Source organism: Pan paniscus, chromosome X (assembly GCF_029289425.2).
Source record: "Pan paniscus chromosome X, NHGRI_mPanPan1-v2.0_pri, whole genome shotgun sequence".
Classification (NCBI taxonomy): Eukaryota; Metazoa; Chordata; class Mammalia; order Primates; family Hominidae; genus Pan; species Pan paniscus.
Window position 1 is genome coordinate 10,742,172 of NC_073272.2, and position 20,101 is coordinate 10,762,272.

General features: G+C 39.5%; 1 protein-coding gene across 1 annotated transcript; it reads left to right on the top strand.

Moving 5' to 3' along the window:
- Nucleotides 1-3,086: 3,086 nt before the first annotated feature.
- Nucleotides 3,087-4,025, top strand: LOC117977702 (variable charge X-linked-like). Its single transcript, NM_001427531.1, has 2 exons — nucleotides 3,087-3,336; nucleotides 3,530-4,025. The coding sequence occupies exons 1-2, from the start codon at nucleotides 3,235-3,237 to the stop codon at nucleotides 3,896-3,898; spliced, it is 471 nt and encodes a 156-aa protein (NP_001414460.1). The 5' UTR covers nucleotides 3,087-3,234; the 3' UTR covers nucleotides 3,899-4,025.
- Nucleotides 4,026-20,101: the final 16,076 nt, after the last annotated feature.

Here is a 20,101-nt window from a genome sequence, read left to right on the forward strand (position 1 = left end):
TGTATAATACATAATATATATTATATCATGTATAATATATAATATATAATATCATGTATAATACATAATATATAATATCATGTATAATATATAATATATATTATATCATGTATAATATATAATATATATTATATCATGTATAATATATAATATATATTATATCATGTATAATATATAATATATATTATATCATGTATAATATATAATATATATTATATCATGTATAATATATAATATATATTATATCATGTATAATATAGTACATGTTATATTGTGTATAATATATAACATATATTATATTGTGTATAATATATGACATATATTATATTATGTATAATATATGACATATATTATATTATGTATAATATATAACATATATTATATTATGTGTAATATATAACATATATTATATTATGTGTAATATATAACATATATTATATTATGTGTAATATGTAACATATATTATATTATGTGTAATATGTAACATATATTATATTATGTATAATATGTAACATATATTATATTATGTATAATAAATAATACATATTATATTATGTATAATGTATAATACATATTATATTATGTGTAACATATAATACATAATATTATGTGTAATATATAATATATATTATATTATGTGTAATATAATATATATTATATTATGTGTAATATAATATATATTATATTATGTGTAATATATAATATATATTATATTATGTATAATATATAATATATATTATATTATGTATAATATATAATATATATTATATTATGTATAATATATAATATATATTATATTATGTATAATATATAATATATATTATATTATGTATAATATATAATATATATTATATTATGTATAATATATATTATATTATGTATAATATATAATATAATATATATTATATATAAGTTGGATGTGGTGCACACACCTGTGGTACCAGCCACTCTGAAGGCTCAGGTGAGAGGATCGCTTGAGCCTAGGAGGTCAAGGTTGCAATGAGCTATGATCGTACCACTGCATTCTGGCTGGGCCAGAGCGACACCTGGTCTCTAAAAATAATATGACTTCAAGTACACAGTTACTCTTTTGAGGTAGTAAGGGGTGGCATGAACATCAACTGTTCCATCATTAAGTACATTGTGGCCTCTTTCTTGTCCTTCCACTATCGAGTAAATAGTAGTCAGATAACCCAGGATGTACAACAGAACTCAGACATGGACCTCTGCAGTGCTTATTTTGGCTCTGTAACTACTGAAAGAGATCTCAAATAAGGATCTTTTTAGAAACTTAAAGTAGTACTTCATAGTACTTAGTAGTACCAACACACGCTTTGGGTAAAAGGAAAATCCTTTATGAAAATGCAAACTTTAGGAATTAAATGCTCCCCATAGGGACTCACTTATTGCTGTATACATGACTGCAGGCAGAAAAACACAATCTGAATGAACTTGTTTTTTTTCTTAAACTTGGAAAACCTAGAAAAGATGAGTGGTATACAGGGGCCAATTAACATAAATAGCACGAGGAAAAATGAGAGGAAGTCACTCCTCTCCTCCCAATGGGAGTACTGTGTTTTGAAGGATTCATGAATGGAATTTCAGAAACTTGGCAAAAGAATACATTTACTTCACTTACTCCATATATATTCTGAATTTCATATTTACTAAATAAAGTGTTTCCAAATGAACATTTCTTTTTTTACATGTTACATGTAAAATTGTTTTACATGTTACATGTAAAATTGTTTTACATGTTACATGTAAAATTGTTTTACATGTTACATGTAAAATTGTTTTACATGTTACATGTAAAATTGTTTTACATGTTACATGTAAAATTGTTTTACATGTAAAAACATGTACATCTTTTTAACATGTTACATGCAAAAAATCTTTTTACATGTTGTTATATGTTGTTACATGTGAAAACTGCACATTAAAAAAAGGAAAGGCAGGCGAATTCATCATTCAAGTTTTTAGATGTCCATATAAACTTCCACATAATCCACGAATATTAAACTGGATAAACAAAGCACTCTACATAATTTACCTTGCCACAGATGTGAAATAATTGTAAGCGTACATAAATGTTAACAAAATGCTTTCATTCAATTCTAAGGGGAGGTAGCATTGAATGATGGACCAAAACAAACTAAATAGCATTTTGATGTCTGTGGAAATGACATACCCACAAACCAGTGGCTCAGCACTGATATTAATATATCTTGCTCAGTTGCCTTAATCATTTACAGCAGTATAAATTTTTTTAAGAACACAGACAGTAAGGTGCTTTTAATAATTTTGATGTGGCCATAGAGTATATCTATTTTTTGAAGTCCTACTTTCATTGGAATTGCCTCTTTATCCTAATGAGTAAATACAAAAGAACGCACAGATAAGATAGCTTTTGTCTTCTTCTTCTTGTTTTCTGAGACAGAGTCTTGCTCTGTCGCCCAGGCTGGAGTGCAGTGGCACAATCTTGTTTTACTGCAACCTCCAACTCCCGGGTTCAAGAGATCCTCCTGCCTCAGCTTCCTGAGTAGCTGGAACTACACGTGCGTGCCACCACGCCCGGGTAATTTTGGTATTTTTAGCAGAGATGGGGTTTCATCATGTTGTTCAGGCTGGTCTCAAACTCCTGACCTCAAGTGATCCACCCACCTTGGTCTCCCAAAGTGCTGGGATTACAAGCGTGAGCCACTGTGCCTGGTCAAGTGACGTCTTCATATAGCCCTCCGTCTATCCCAGTTAGCATGGAGGGATTTTAGGTAGGTCATACAGAAACTGGGTAATGATGGCAGGTGTGGAGGAACAGAATGTACCACTGAATGGGAGGTCCGGGGGAAACATATGGCGGAAATATCCTCCCGTGCCACGTGATCTGCCAAAATTGAACATGGGGAGTTTAGGAGGGGCGACATGTCAGTTTGGGAACTATCTTTAGGGGTGCTAACCCAAATCTCCCTTTCTCCAACTAGAGCACCCTGCCTTCCTCATTAGATGTCACCCCCACCCCCCGCCCCCGACTTCATCCGCCATGTCCTGATGGTGCTTTGTGACGTATAAGGCCTGCCTTCCCACCCAGGGCTACCATTGGCTGGGTAGTGGAGTGTTGACCAATCACAGCTCAGGGGCGTGATTGTCTCGTCCTGGGATCGCGAGAGGGGTATATACAGGGAGGCCAGACAGCCTGGAGTTAGTCGACCGTTGCGAGACGTTGAGCTGCGGAAGATGAGTCCAAAGCCGAGAGCCTCGGGACCTCCGGCCAAGGCCGAGGAGGCAGCAAAGAGGAAGGCCTCCTCTCAGCTGAGCCCCAGTGGCCCGAAGAAGAAGGTGAGTGACCCTCCCAAGCTCCTCCTCGTCTTCCCCTCGCCTCCTTCCTCACAAGAAGCCTCTCCTGTCCTCACTTGGCACAACCCCCCAACCCGGTCCCCACCGCTTCTGAGGACACGTCCCTGTTCCCAGCCTCCTCCATCCTCGTCCCTAAACCAGAGCCCTTCTGTGATCGTCCCTGTTGTCCTTCCAGACTGCCAAGGTGGCCAAGAAGGGAAAAGCGGTTCGTAGAGGGAGACGCGGGAAGAAAGGGGCTGCGACAAAGATGGCGGCCGTGACGGCACCTGAGGCGGAGAGCGGGCCAGCGGCACCCGGCCCCAGCGAGCAGCCCAGCCGGGAGCTCCCTCAGCACGAGCTGCCGCCGGAGGAGCCAGTGAGCGAGGGGAGCCAGCACGACCCCCTGAGTCAGGAGAGCGAGGTGGGGGAACCACTGAGTCAGGAGACCGAGGTGGGGGAACCACTGAGTCAGGAGAGCGAGGTGGAAGAACCACTGAGTCAGGAGACCGAGATGGAAGAACCACTGAGTCAGGAGAGCGAGGTGGAAGAACTACCGAGTGTGTAGACGGCCAGCTACTCCCCTATCTCCGAGAGCAGCGACTAAGTTCAGGCCCAGCCGCCAGACCTCAGAGATCTCACCAGCGGGGTGCTTGCCATACTGTTGATAATAAAATGAATGTGTTGCAAATTGATCTGAGTGACTCCGTGTTCTCTGATGGTGGGGAGGGAGGGAGGGAGGGAGGGGGGAAGAGGTGGTGTGTGGGGAGGGAGGGAGGGAGGAACAGGTGGTGTGTGGGGAGGGAGGGAGGAAGAGGTGGTGTGTGGGGAGGGAGGGAGGAAGAGGAGGTGTGTGGGGAGGGAGGGAGGAAGAGGTGGTGTGTGGGGAGGGAGGGAGGAAGAGGTGGTGTGTGGGGAGGGAGGGAGGAAGAGGACGTGTGTGGGGAGGGAGGGAGGGGGGAAGAGGTGGTGTGTGGGGTGGGAGGGAGGGAGGAAGAGGAGGTGTGTGGGGAGGGAGGGAGGGAGGAAGAGGTGGTGTGTGGGGAGGGAGGGAGGAAAAGGAGGTGTGTGGGGTGGGAGGGAGGAAGAGGTGGTGTGTGGGGAGGGAGGGAGGAAAAGGAGGTGTGTGGGGAGGGAGGGAGGGAGGAAGAGGTGGTGTGTGGGGTGGGAGGGAGGGAGGAAGAGGAGGTGTGTGGGGAGGGAGGGAGGAAGAGGTGGTGTGTGTGGAGGGAGGGAGGGAGGAAGAGGTGGTGTGTGGGGAGGGAGGGAGGAAGAGGTGGTGTGTGGGGAGGGAGGGAGGAAGAGGACGTGTGTGGGGAGGGAGGGAAGAAGAGGTGGTGTGTGGGGAGGGAGGGAGGAAGAGGTGGTGTGTGGGGTGGGAGGGAGAGAGGAAGAGGTGGTGTGTGGGGAGGGAGGGAGGGGGGAAGAGGTGGTGTGTGGGGAGGGAGGGAGGGAGGAAGAGGTGGTGTGTGGGGAGGGAGGGAGGGAGGAAGAGGTGGTGTGTGGGGAGGGAGGGAGGGAGGAAGAGGTGGTGTGTGGGGAGGGAGGGAGGAAGAGGAGGTGTGTGGGGAGGGAGGGAGGAAGAGGTGGTGTGTGGGGAGGGAGGGAGGAAGAGGTGGTGTGTGGGGAGGGAGGGAGGAACAGGTGGTGTGTGTGGAGGGAGGGAGGGAGGAAGAGGTGGTGTGTGGGGAGGGAGGGAGGAAGAGGTGGTGTGTGTGGAGGGAGGGAGGGAGGAAGAGGTGGTGTGTGGGGAGGGAGGGAGGGAGGAAGAGGTGGTGTGTGGGGAGGGAGGGAGGAACAGGTGGTGTGTGGGGTGGGAGGGAGGAAGAGGAGGTGTGTGGGGAGGGAGGGGGGAAGAGGTGGTGTGTGGGGAGGGAGGGAGGAAGAGGTGGTGTATGGGGAGGGAGGAAGAGGTGGTGTGTGTGGAGGGAGGGAGGGAGGAAGAGGTGGTGTGTGGGGAGGGAGGGAGGGAGGAAGAGGTGGTGTGTGGGGAGGGAGGGAGGAACAGGTGGTGTGTGGGGAGGGAGGGAGGAAGAGGAGGTGTGTGGGGTGGGAGGGAGGAAGAGGTGGTGTGTGGGGAGGGAGGGAGGGAGGAAGAGGTGGTGTTTGGGGAGGGAGGGAGGGAGGAAGAGGAGGTGTGTGGGGAGGGAGGGAGGAAGAGGTGGTGTGTGGGGAGGGAGGGAGGAAGAGGTGTGTGGGGAGGGAGGGAGGAAGAGGTGGTGTGTGTGGAGGGAGGGAGGGAGGAAGAGGTGTGTGGGGAGGGAGGGAGGAAGAGGTGGTGTGTGGGGAGGGAGGGAGGAAGAGGAGGTGTGTGGGGAGGGAGGGAGGAAGAGGTGGTGTGTGTGGAGGGAGGGAGGGAGGAAGAGGAGGTGTGTGGGGTGGGAGGGAGGGAGGAAGAGGTGGTGTGTGGGGAGGGAGGGAGGAAGAGGTTGTGTGTGGGGAGGGAGGGAGGAAGAGGAGGTGTGTGGGGAGGGAGGGAGGAAGAGGAGGTGTGTGGGGAGGGAGGGAGGAAGAGGAGGTGTGTGGGGAGGGAGGGAGGAAGAGATGGTGTGTGTGGAGGGAGGGAGGGAGGAAGAGGTGGTGTGTGGGGAGGGAGGAAGGAAGAGGTGGTGTGTGGGGAGGGAGAAAGGAAAGAAGGAAGGAACAAGTGGTATGTGGGGAGGGAGGGAAGTGGGGTCCCGCGGGGTTGAGGTCACAGGGACAGGTCACAGTTAGCCAGACAGGAGGATAAGGATTGCGTCATGGCTGAGCACTGGAGACAAATTTCCCCTTCACAGGATGACTCCGCTTCTTATACGGTTTGTTTCTTCATGCACTCTTGCTAGCACATACACCAGGTACCAAGAACTGGATTCTACCTACTTAGGTTTCACTGTCAAAATACCTTTTCGGTTATAGAAACCGATGGAAGAATCGTTTCCATCTCTTTCCTTTCAGCGTCCCCTCCCTACAATCTAATATAATTAAGAAGAAAAATTCAAAGTAGAGAAAAATCTATCTACTTGAAAAAAGCCTTTTTATTTTTGCAACTGAGGAGACAGAAAGTACATTTCATATTTCCATACATTAGAAATACACAGGTCTTTTCTATATCTAGTAGAATTTACTATATACAAATATATGTAAATTTTTATAGAAATAAAATATACAACTATATTTACTATAGACAAACATTATATGTTTACATATGAAATATATACATATAGACAAAATATGGAATATATATTTATATATAAAACATATAAATATAAATAAATGTAAATATAGATTACACACATTAGAAATACACGGCTCTTTTTTGTACATAGTAGAACCTATTATGTATATTTATATATTAATATATCTTATCTTTTTATATTTATAGATGACATATATTTATATTCTATATATTATATATAAAACATATTAAACATATATTTATATTTATAAATAATATATCAATATAGACATCAAATCTATATATGAAACCTATCTATAAATATAAATACATGAAAATAGATATATAAATATAAATATATATAAAAGATATATTCTATATGTGATCATTTATTTTAGAAGGTAAGGTGTTGTGATTGTTGAAGCATCCTTCACAGATAAAAAAAGAAAGGAAATTATCATTTTAAGAAAAATAAAATAAAAATAAAAAATAAATAAAGTACAAAATTCCCAGTTGTCAATAATTACAATGAGAGAATAATATAGAACTTGCTATATATAGAAAGGATGGGTATTTCTAATGTGTATATATGTAATGTACATTTATATATATAATTATATAAATGCACAGATCTTTTCTACATATAATATAATGCACTGCTGTATTTCTAATGTGTTATATATATTAAACCTATATTTATATATATTTATATGAATACACAGGTTTTATACATATTTATATCAATGCACATGTATTTATATAAACATATAAACACACAGGTCTTTTCTATATATAGTAGAATTTTATATAGTAGAATTTATGATACATTTAGAAAAGACCTGTGTATTTCTATATTTATATTTAGAAAAGACCTGTATATTTCTAATGGATGTATATATAGTTTGTATTTATATGTATATTTATAGATAAATATATAATCTCTGTATGTTTATAGATAAATATATAATCTCTATATATTTATATATCTATTTCTATGTATTTACATTTAGATAGAGATCTATTTCACATATAGATTATATAAATATTTATATTCTATGTAAATATATAAATACATATATAAATATGTAAATATATTTATATTTATATAATATATAAATAATATATAAATATGTAATGCATAAAGATAAATATACAATATATAAAATATATATTCTATATGTGATCATTTATTTTAGAAGGTAAGCTGTTGGTATTGTTGAAGCATGCTTCTCAGGCAAAAGGAGAAAGGAAATTATCATTTTAAGAAGAATAAAGTACAAAATTATCACGATTTAATTTCCAGTTGTTAATAATTACGCAGACAGAATAACTCATGTCCTTTAATCTTACAATGAATAGCACGTTAAACTTTTATGTGATTCTGAAAATATGAATTTCCATATAATAAGGGTTTGAGATGTAAAGCACTAACTTTATAGGCAGTTTTCACTTGTTACATACATTGTTCTTATACCTTTAAAGATGTTAAAATTAATGGTGGCTTTGAAGAGATGGTAGCATCATTTGAGAAACAACAAATGAGTTCTGTTTCATCCTTTCCTTGGTGTGGTCAGGGCTTCACTTCATTAGCTTAGGAAGGGATTTCAGAGCTTTTCATGTTGAACTTGTAGCTGCCTCCTATGGAATCCTACGAAATCTAGGCCACTATACCACAGAAACAGGGCGTTGCCCCATGTCCTGAACACCATCATTTTGTGGTATATTTCTTTTGTATTTCTTATATGGAAATACCATATAAGAATGAGCATGCTTGGTATAACTCAAAGCCTGTTTATTTGCAAGGCTGTATTGACCCTGGACAATAAATATTTGTATGTTACGGATGGGAAACAAGTCCGCATGAAAAGCTCCTGCTGTCTTTTAGGAAAGCGTATTGGCTGTGGTTGTATATCTCTTTCCAAAGGGAAATTGGTGAACTCTCTGCTATAGTTTTTTCCATAATGACAGCATAAAAACTGAAATAAATTTATCTTGTCAGTGGCCACTTTTGGGGTTGGTGTATATTAGGGAGCACTTTTGCAGTGTATTTCAAAATTACATTCAAGGATTAATTTCATGCACCTTATTTTAATGCCATATTTCCATTCAAGCTCTGCATGTCACAACAGTCTGTGATGATTCTTTTGGCATTGAAATAATTATCCGTGGCACTTAAACCGTGTTTCTTTCATCATTTCATGGCAGTAGGAGCTTCAACTGCTATTTGTTGGGAACCCATCCTGACTAGCTCTTTCACTAGGGCTTCATGTTTTATTGTGATGATTGGCAGACTTGTGTTTCAGACATTTTCAGATTTGGAAAGTTACTATGATTTTGAAATTATAGATGCAAAAATGTCATTGAATTTACTTTCACAAACTTTTAATTCATTATAGACAATAAGAGGTTTAATCAGAAATCAGGCCAGGTGCGGTGGGTCACGCCTGTAATCCCAGCACTTTGGGAGGCCAACGCAGGCAGATCACTTGAGGTCAGGAGCTTGAAACCAGCCTGCCTAACATGGTGAAACACTGTCTTTACTAAAAATACAAAAATTAGCCAGGCGTGGTGGTGTGCACCTGTAATCCCAGTTACTTGGGAGGCTGAGGCAAGAGAATTGCTTGAGCCCTGGAGGTGGAGGTTGCAGTGAGCAGAGATTGCAAGACTGCACCCACTGCACTCCAGCCTGGGTGACACAGCAAGACTCCATCTCAAAAAAAAAAAAAAATCAATAATTTAAGTAATCTTTTAATTTGTTGGAGCATTCACAAATACTACATCTTCATTTAAGTCTCTCTTTATTCTACATGTTATACACACAGTTAAACTAGTTAATAAGAGTGTTACATACTTTCCCTCCTTCTCCAACTACCCACAATCTCAGGCTTAAAATAAACAGTGGAATGAGTAAAGACCCAAAATAATATAACAGCAAAGGTGCTGTTGACTTTTGTAATCAAATGATAAATATCAAAGCTTCCTGACATTTTAGGCAAATCTTCCTGTGTCCCTAAAAGGCAGATCCCTTTGACTGCAGTCATGAACAACAGGTGATCTTGAGATTCTCAGCTGTCAAAGACAGTTGGTGGGAGAATTTGAAAACACCTTGTACATATTAAAGACCTAAGCATGAGATGATGCATACATACATATATCTCTGTCTCATTAGACCGCAGGAAATAGGACACATGGCAGGAAGGCTCATGTTGATTCCCCTTGACCATGCAGCTTCCTCTGCTCCTGACTCCTAAGAACTTTCTGACCTATTGGTCATTCCCAGCTTCAGATCCCCACGCATACAGATTGTTTTTGGCCCCACGTCAGTGATACACAGGACATAGAATTGCTCTCAAAAAACACTCCGGAATTGAAAAATGACAGGAGAAGCTCAACGCGATGGCTGGGTACCAGAGGGAAGGCCTTCCACTGTTTTGAACACTGATGCTAAGCTCTAGAATAACTGCAGCTGCAGCCTGTTGGACCTGGGCATGTGTCAGGCAGGGTGTGAAATGCTCTCCATGCACGACCTCATTTCTCCCTCACATTACCCCTATGGATTAATCAGGGCTCTGTAGAGACACCACCAACAGGTTATCAGCAAAGACAGATGAGAGGGGATTTATTAGGGGAATTAGAGGGTGAAAAGTCTCAGGACAAGCTGTCTGCAAGCTGGAGCCCCTGGGATGCCAGGAGTGTGACTCAGTCCACACCCAAAAACCTCAGAACCAGGGAAGTGGATGGTGTAATTCTCAGTATAAAAAGAGCCTGAAGTTCTGATGTCCAAGGGCAGGAAAAGAAGAGTCTCAGCTCCAGGAGAGAAAGGGAGGAAAGTGCCTTTCCTCTGCCCTGTTTCTTCTATCTGGGCCCTCAGAGAATTGAATGGGGCCTGTCTCTATTGAAGACATCTTCCCCACTCTGTCCACCAGCTCACGCCAATCTTCCCAAGAATACCTGTGCAGGCTCACCTAGAAACAATGCTTTACCAATTCCTGACGTATTCCTTAAGGCAGTCACGTTGACACCTGAAATTAACCACCACACCCTGTAAAATGAGTAGTGTCCCCACTGGACAAATGAGACAGACAGTTTGAGTAACTTTCTTATACTGCTTATAGGTTATAGAGCCAGGATTAAAACTCAGGTCTGCAAAGATCAAATTCTAAACTCCACCCTCTTAAGGACTGCTGCTCAACACTGTGGAAGCAGTACTGTATTAGACACTGTACAAGGATTGAAGAGGCATTCGAGACACATCCCCTGCTTTAGGGACCACATCCTAGCTTGCATTCATGACAGGAGTCATGTTTCTGTGACTACTATAGACCCCGGAACCAAGTGTGAATTGGTACGCTTTAGGTGTGCATACGCTCTGCAGAAATCCTAAGAAAGAGCCAGATAATTATAGGCTCAATTCATATAGGGAAGTTTTTACGAAAATAGCTTTTAGCCAATTCCTGAAAGAAAATATTTTTACTGGCAGAAAAATGTTCTGCTGGAGAATAACTAGTTGAAGGGCTTTGGGGGAAGGGGCCCTGGACATATGTACACAGAAGTGGGGGAAAAAGACACACAGAATAGAAACAGAATTGAGGACCCTTCAGGGAGAGAAGTAAGGAAAAGTGCTAGCCCAGCAAGCTGATAAAAATATATCTGCCCTGTATTTAAAGTTAATTCCATCTCTTGATGTTTTTTTCATATTATTCATTTTATTATATTTGTTAGTATAGTATTATCCATCTTATTGTCCCATATATTATGGCATTTCCCCCTATATGTGAATATATTACCACATAGAAGGAAATGACCTCATTTTCCTAATACATAATTAGACACATGGATTTATTCCTTTACAAGCAAAAATGTGTCTCCTCCATTACGTATTAAAATGAATAAAACCATATAATATTCCTGAGTTGAATCTTGTAGCTCAATACTTGGACAGAAATGTTGCTAATTTGCACATTTTATGTGGTACTGATGACTCCCACATTAAGGAGTGTTTTTATTGTCTGCTTGGTCACAGACCTCAGTGTTTTGATGAAAGTTCATTCTCAGGAGGCCACTGTCATCAAATCAACTTTGCATATAGAAAACTTATGAAAACACAAACCATTCTGTCCTCACAACTTCTGTTCACAACATTGGCGAATGGAGTCACACCTGCATGCTCATAGTTTATCACCACAAACTATGAAACTACTAAAAGAAAACTGTGGGGAAATGCTTGAGGACACTAGTCTGGGCAAAGATTTTTTGAGTAAGACTTCCAAAGCACAGGCAGTAAAAGCAAAGTCAACAAATGGAAAAACATGAAGCTCAACAGCTTCTGCATGGTAAAAAAAAAAAAATCAATGAAGAGACAACCTAAAGAATGGAAGAAAATATTTGCAAACTATACATCTGACAAGAGATTAAGAACCAGAATATATATATATAATATCATATATATATATATAATGAGCTCAAACAACTCAGTAGCAGCAGCAGCAGCATCATCATCATCATCATCATCATCATCACCTGCGTGTAGACAACTGAATCAGGCTCCGTGGCTCCTGGAAACTGGAAATGTTCACATAAAGGCAGAGAAAACCCTTCCAGAATATTTCTACACTATTTCCTACACGAATCACTCGAGAACCATTTCCAAAAGCAATAAAGTATATCTGGCCAACCCATGCTCAGCACCATGCTCTTGCAGAATTTTGACTTTGCCTTTTTGATACTGACCTTTGATTTTTTAAAATAATTGTTTTGTCCTTTTGCTTCAGAAATTTACAAAGCAAACAGAAAACATTATTTAGGAATGACTGACTCTGTATTACTGAATCAATTATTAAATTTTGCTGAATGATTGATCTTGGAAAATAGAGATGTAACTACTTCTTGATGTCAACTGTAATTCAAATCTCATCTCGGTAAAGAATTAATGAAATGCTTAGCCAGGCATGGCCAATGGAATCAGAACTAGCCCAGTCTTGCCATAACTTTCTGCTTCCTTACCATCCTGAGTTTCAGTGGGCAACAGATTCATTTTTGGAGATTACTATGGAAATCTCTGCAACAGTTTTTCCACTCATAACTTAAGGCGTTCATAATTATTGCAGAAGTTTCTCAGTCTCTCCATGTGAAATTTCTCTTAGCTATTGGATTTTAGATATTTCACAGTTCCTTTTGTGCTTTTAAACACACAAGCCCAATTCTGCTTCTTTAAGTGGTTTTGTGTTCCAGTCGCCTGCTCAGAATATGCCTGTTTAATCCTCCTCCTATAGTGATTGATCTGTTTACACTATACTATACTAGACTGGGGAAGTTTTAAAGTTGAATCCAGCTTTTTAGAATGCAGACAGCTGCTAAATTGGTGACAAAAATGAGATGCTACCTTAAAAAGTCTATCCAAAGGTACCAAAGGTACTTGCTGTATGAGGCATCATAACTTCCTGTGAAAATGAAAGCTATGCACTTTTTGAATTAAAAACAACGGTGCACATAGATATACATACACTCCTGAGCATGCATCAGGTGTGCCGCACACATTCACACACACGCCTCCTCCCCCACACACACACATTATCTTAGAGTGTGCCTTGGCATCCTTCTTCACATAGACATACGACATTGTTGAAGAGACCCAGCTCTGTGTGGTCAGTCTGTGTGCCCAGCATCACCTTTGTCCCTCCACAGCTATGTGCCCACTTTGTGTGGTCTTTATATTCTTCTGAAGAAGAGTCAGGTTACTCATTCACTTTATTTGTGTACACACTTCAAAAAATATATATTATAACATTTCTATAATATCCAATAAAAGGATGAAATTAGAGGATGTAACTTCTGACCCAAAAAAGGACAAAATAAAATGGTAATAATCAAGCTAAAATAAAACAAACGCAAACAAGATAGAATAAAAGTGATATGAAAAGCAAGTATACTAACAGAAAGTACAATATAAGATGATAGAAATGAGTCCATAAACACAATGGATACAAACAGATTAAACTCTATAATGAAAAGATGAAGACACAAAAGGTTTGAAAAGAAAAAGATGGAAAACAAAATACCAAACATGTATCAATCCAAGGAAAAAGGCTTAATTGTATCAACATCAGATAAATTAAATATTAATGCAAAAGTCATTCTTATTGGTAAAACAGTTATCCCTATGGGAAAATCTGTTAAGTTCTCAGATAGCTATAACAATTTAAATCTATATGCATCTAATTAAATGGCATTTATATATAATATACATAAAAGAAAAATTAACAGAATGAAAATAGAAATGAACAAATCCACCATTATACTGGGATAATTCAGCATATTCTCACCAGCTGTGAGAATGGTCTATGACTGGCATAGAGATCAAACTAATATAAATATAAAAGATTTAATAGTTTAATAAGCTCCTTGTAATGGACATATATAGAAAACTACATGAAATAATTGGAGAACACGTTCTTTTCAAGCGTTCCAGAAAATTTTCTAAAACTTGGTTACCCACTTGACATAAAGTATGTCTTCTCAAATTTCAAAGAATCTGAAATTTTCTAACTATAATACAAAAATTAAAAAGTTAATGCCTAAAGAAAACCTTCAATGGCCCTGTATATTTAAAAATGTAAAAAGACACACAAAGATCACTATGAGTTAAAAGAAAAATCATAATAAAAATAAAACTGTGTCTAGGAGAGTTTGATAATAATAACAAACTCCCTTTACTCCATTCATAATTTAAGGCTTTTATAATTATTGCAGAAGTTGACAAAGTACATATTTAAAAGAAAAATTTTACCTTTAATTTTTATGCATGGATCTTATTTGGGCCATAAGCCAAGCACATGAATATGTGTGTGTGTGTGTGTGTGTGTGTGTGTGTGTGTGTGTGTGTGTGTGTGCATCTGTATATATACAAGATATTCTACTCTGGGGCAGGCAGAAATGTCTAGGAGTTGGGATGAAATGGAATTGGCCATGAGTTGATGACTGCGGAAGCTTGGAGAAGGTCTGTAGCTGTTTCTTGGACCATTCTCTCCCTCTCATCCTTCACCCCAACGAGTCCTGTATCTAGTCCCATATAACAACACCACACACTGAGACAAATATTTTTGTCAGCTTCTTACATACACGTTGAGATGACTTTATACATTTACAAGAAACAAGTAAAGGCATATATGTATTTTCCCTTGTTCACATAATATATAGTATATCGTACACGTCCATTTACAACCCACTTTTTTCACCTAACATCATATCTCAGAAAGTCTTCCTTATCATTTGATTGTAGTGGCATTCCCACCATTTGGACACACAGTATTTTATTGAATCCTTCCTCTCCTGAGGAACATCTAGGGTGTCTGTAACTCTGTGCGAAGGCTAGGGCTGCCGTGAACAAAACTGTGCATCTGCCACGTCATCCATGGGCAAGTGTCTCTGCAGGAAACATTCTCAAAAATGGAACAGCTGGGAGAGCTGGGTCCCATATCTAATCATTAATACATTTTATTACTGGTGGATATTACCAAATATTTCTCCTCGGGGATTGTACCAATTTATACTTGTACCAGAAGTGTGCAGGAGTTATTTGCAATACTTTAATAACCCAGTGCCTTTGCCTCCTTTGCCTGGAATATGCATCCTACCCTCATCAGATGCCATCCTCTGGGAGATGATTTAAGAGGGATGCCTTCCATGACAATACCTCCTGGGCTGCACTAGGAGACAGACACGTGCCCCTAGGGGTCCCGCAAATGCATGTCTCACAACACTTCTCACACTGCATTGTGATTGCCAGGGTTCTTCATTTTCTCAAGCTCCAGAATACCAGTTCTGTCTTATTTGTCTTCTTTCACCTGTACTTCCTACCATGCCAGACCCACAGGAAGCTATTGGAGTGTTTGTAACATGAATCTTTAAAAATGGGCTGAGGTCTCTATGGATTACATATACTTCCTAAATCAATTTCCAAATACAAAAAAAAAAAAAAAATTCAAGCAAGAAATAAAAAGCACATATTTTAAAAGAGCATTACAGTGTGGAGATTCCTTGAAGAACTAAAAGTAGAACTACCATTTGATCGAGCAATCCCACTACTGGGTATCTACCCAGAGAAAAAGAAATCATTATACGAAAAAGATACTTGCACACCCATGTTTATAGCAGCACAATTCGCAATTGCAAAAACATGGAACCAACCCTAATGCCCATCAATCAACGAGTAGATAAAGAAACTGTGGTATATATACACAATGGAAAACTACTCAGCTATAGAAAGGAATGAATTAATGGCGTTTGCAACAACCTGGATGAGACTGCAGACTATTATTCTAAGTGAAGTAACTCAGGAATGGAAAACCAAACATCACATGTTCTCACTTGTAAGTGGGAACTAAGCTATGAGGATACGAAGGCATAAGAGTGATACAATGGACTTTGGGGACTTAGGGGGAAAGGGTGAAAAGAGGGTGAGGGATAAAAGACTACAAATAGGGTTCAGTGTATACTGCTCGGGTGATGGGTGCACCAAAATCTCAAAATCTCAAAAAAGTAAAGAACTTTCTTGTGTTACCAAATACCATGTGACCAAACACTACCTGCTCCCCAATAACCTATAGAAATAAAAAAATTAAAATAAATGTAACAAAAAAGCATTACAAAATCAAATTCAGAAAAAGAGATATGAACATAAAAATGACCCCAAAATAGCAACTTTCAAATTTTGAACACAAATAAGGATGGAGCTATTTTGTTTGTTTAAGTGCCTATAGAAATTGTATTATAACCAAACAGGCTTTTGTAGTCATTTGTAGAAAAATAAGTACAACATAAAGTGAATACAGTAATAAAAAAGTTGTATATCTGTTATAAATAAACATATACATTTTTCATATATGTCTATAGGGCAATGTCCATCATTCTGGAGAAGTCGTATGGAGCTGTTTAGGACATTTTAACTAATGTTCCTTAAAAAAAAAAAAAAAAAGAGGCTGGGCGCGGTGGCTCACGCCTGTAATCCCAGCACTTTGGGAGGCCGAGGCGGGTGGATCACGAGGTCAGGAGATCGAGACCATCCTGGCTAACACGGTGAAACTCCGTCTCTACTAAAAATACAAAAAATTAGCTGGGCGTGGTGGCGGGCGCCTATAGTCCCAACTACTCGGGAGGCTGAGGCAGGAGAATGGCGTGAACCTGGGAGGCGGAGCTTGCAGTGAGTCGAGATTGCACCACTGCACTCCAGCCTGGGCGACAGAGCGAGACTCCATCTCAAAAAAAAAAAAAAATTTCTCCTAAGTTCAGACACTGCTTCATTGATTAATTCATTTGTTAATCCATCCACTCACTCAATATCTCCGCAAATATTTATGGTGGCCTTTTTTTTTTTTTTTTTTTTTTGGTAAAGGACTATGCTAGGCCAACATGGTGGCTCATTCCTTGTAGTCCCAGCAATTTGGGAGGCCAAGTGGGAGAATCACTGGAGCCAGGAGTTGGAAACTAGCCTGGGCAACATAGTGAGATCATGTCTCTACTAAAAATAATAGCTAAATTTCAAAAACATATTTTAAAAAAGGACTATGTTAGTGCTATAAGGTATCCAAAATTTATCTGATAAAAATTCCAGGCTCTGTAAATTTATAGAAGAGGGGAAGATAATTTTCTTTTATCAGTAAATTATATCATTGTACTTAAAATGTTTTTCATTGGCTTTGATTTTAAGAAATGTAAGGAAAACAAAATGGTTTACATTAATCATATATTGTATATATTCATATGCAAATATTTACAATATGTATTTAAATGTATATGTGATATATTATTCAATCTTGTTTGTGGATTTAGAAAAAAAAAAGAGATTGATACATTTTAAGAAAACTTCCCTGTATGAAAAAAATTTCTGGAAACCGTAAGTGTGAGCTATCTACATTAGTGTTTCTGTGTTTGGCAAAACAGTATTACAGCCCAAACGGGAATGGTTGAGGACAGATAACTTGGCCAAATCACCCTGGCTAGAAAAGTGAGGAGATTGCATCAAACTCACTCCGAAAGCCAATCAAAGAATAACTTGAAACCGCTTTCAGTCACTTGGACTTTGCTTCCTGGTCCTTAGTGGCAGCTAATGAGGTTTAGAAATAAGCACATGTATGTGTCTATACTGAAGGGAAGAAAATAAATCCACTATGGCACCAGTTCAAAACACTGCATGAGCAGTCGAGAGAAACAATTTACCAGAACATGCTTAATGGTAAATCAGAAATGACATGTATGAAAACATGGGGCTGCAACTTGAAAATATTGGAAAATGAGTCATCTAAATTTGCAGAACCAATCAGATCTTGGACTGATACACTTTGTAAGTTGCAACTGCTGGATACCATGTAGCTATGTGATCAAGAGCATCTGTAATGATGAATGCTTCATGTTCACACAGCTTTAAATGCCTGATTTCTGAAATGATCAATCATTTATTAGCTGTAAGGTAAGGGCAATGACGTATACAATCTTCTCCTGTGCTTAGAGATGTTAAAATTCATGTATGGTACTACAAAGATAAGAACATGCAATAAAAGTTCTAAACTATGTAATAAAATCCAAGGTAGGATTTTTGTGGATTATGTGTTAGTAATGATATTTTAAGAGAATATTAACATTTTGTTAAGCAAATATATTAATATATTAATTATTCAATAATTTTAATTATGATTAATTTTATCATAAGCATTTTCTTTTCCATTTACACATAAGACCCTTACAAATTCAAATAATAAAAAAAGATGTTTTTAAACTGTACTCAGGAATAGACAGACATATGTTTTAAATAAAGAGAGTCTATTTCAACACGGCAAAACCCCATCTCTACTAAAAATACAGACATTAGCTGGTCATGGTGACACATGCCTGTGGTCCCAGCTACTCATGAGGCAGAGATGGGAGGATCACTTGAGGCCGGGGGCAGAGTTTGCAGTGAGCTATGATTGCGCCACTGCCCTCCAGCCTGGGTGACAGAGCAAGACCCTGTCTCAAAAAATAAAATAAAAATAAAATGAAATAATAAAATAAAAAACAAAGCACATAGGTCAGCTGGATGCAGTGGCTCATGCCTGTAATCCCAGCACTTTGGGAGGCTGAGGCAGGAGGATCACTTGAGGCCAGGAGTTCAAGACCAGCCTGGGCAACGTAGTGAGACCATGTCTTTACAAAACACACAAAAAAATTAGCCAGCATGGTGGCACATGCCTATATTCCCAGGTATTCGGGAGGCCTGAAGTGAGAGGATCCCTTGAACTACTGTATACAATTTGCAGCCAGGTGGAAGACAGTACAGACTTCAAAGCCTCCATTAACTCAGCGAACCCGTTCCTCAGCCCATGGACACATAGACAAAGACTTACACTCACATCATTTGCTTATGGGAGCCAGCGTTTCTCCTTAGGAGTAGCAAGGGATGAGCTTTTTATTGTCACCGTGGCTTTTCAGTTTATGCAAGTCAACACCTTTGAACAAGGGCTGAGACCAGGATGGAATCCACGCTATCTCCCTCTTTATAATGGTGCCATTTAAAAAATTATTTTGTAAAGATGAGAGCTTGCTATGCTGGCCAGGGTGGTCTCAAACTCCTGGCCTCAAGTGATTCTCCCATCCCTGCCTCCCAAAGCGCTGGGATTATAGGCATGAGCTACTGTGCACACCTAAAACAATGCCATTTTTAAGATGAGGTGCATTTAAAGAAAGGGTGTATTTGGTAGGCAAAATAAGTACCCTCCAAAGATGTCCAGGAACTCATCCCTGGAACCTGTGAACATGTGAGACGACAAGGCAAGGGAGGAAATGAGTTGGAAGGTGCTATTGACAGGTACCAATCAGCTGACCTGAAGCATGGATATTATCTTGGGTTATCTCTGGGGGAGTCCAGTGGAATCCCAAGGGTCTTTCTAAGTGTAAAAGAGGCAGGAGAAAGGAACCAGAAAGACAGCCACATGACAAGGATCCGACCCCAAAAATGCTGGCTTTTAAGATGGAGAAAGAGGCCATGAGACAAGGAATGGTGGGAGCTTTCAGAGTCTGAAAAACACAAGAAAACAGCTCCTCCCCTACAACCCCCAGAAGGGACACTGCCCCACTGTCATCTTGAATGTTAACCCAAAGGCACTCAGTCCAGACTTTACATGAAACTATAGAACTGCAGGGCAATAAGTGTATGTTTTTACTTTTAATTCCAAACATTTCACTAACTTATTTTAATTGACGAACTTAAATGGTATATACCATCTACACCAGGTTGCTTTGAAATATGTATACATCGTGAAATACCTACACCGAGCTAGTTGACGATTGCATTACTTCACCTAAGTATAATTTTCTTTGTGGTGAGAACTCTTAAAATCTACCCTCTTAGCAATCTTTAAAAATACAATATTATCATTAGCTGTTGTCACAGTGTTTTACAATAGAGCTCTTGAACTTACTCCTCCTGTCTAACTGAAATCTTGTATCCTTTGGCCAAAATCTCCCCAACCTTCCACCTCCCCCGGCTCCTGGAAACCACATTCTATTCTCTGATTCTGTGAGTTCAACTGTTTTAGATTCCACATAGGAGTGAGATAATGCAGCCAGGATCACTGGCTCATG

What these genes read in the sequence shown, in the direction of transcription:
- LOC117977702 (NM_001427531.1), top strand. Translation starts at nt 3,235, where the DNA reads ATGAGTCCAAAGCCGAGAGCCTCGGGACCTCCGGCCAAGGCCGAGGAG. An exon ending in CCAGTGGCCCGAAGAAGAAG is followed by an intron (nt 3,337 to 3,529) that starts GTGAGTGACCCT and finishes TTGTCCTTCCAG; the next exon opens with ACTGCCAAGGTGGCCAAGAA.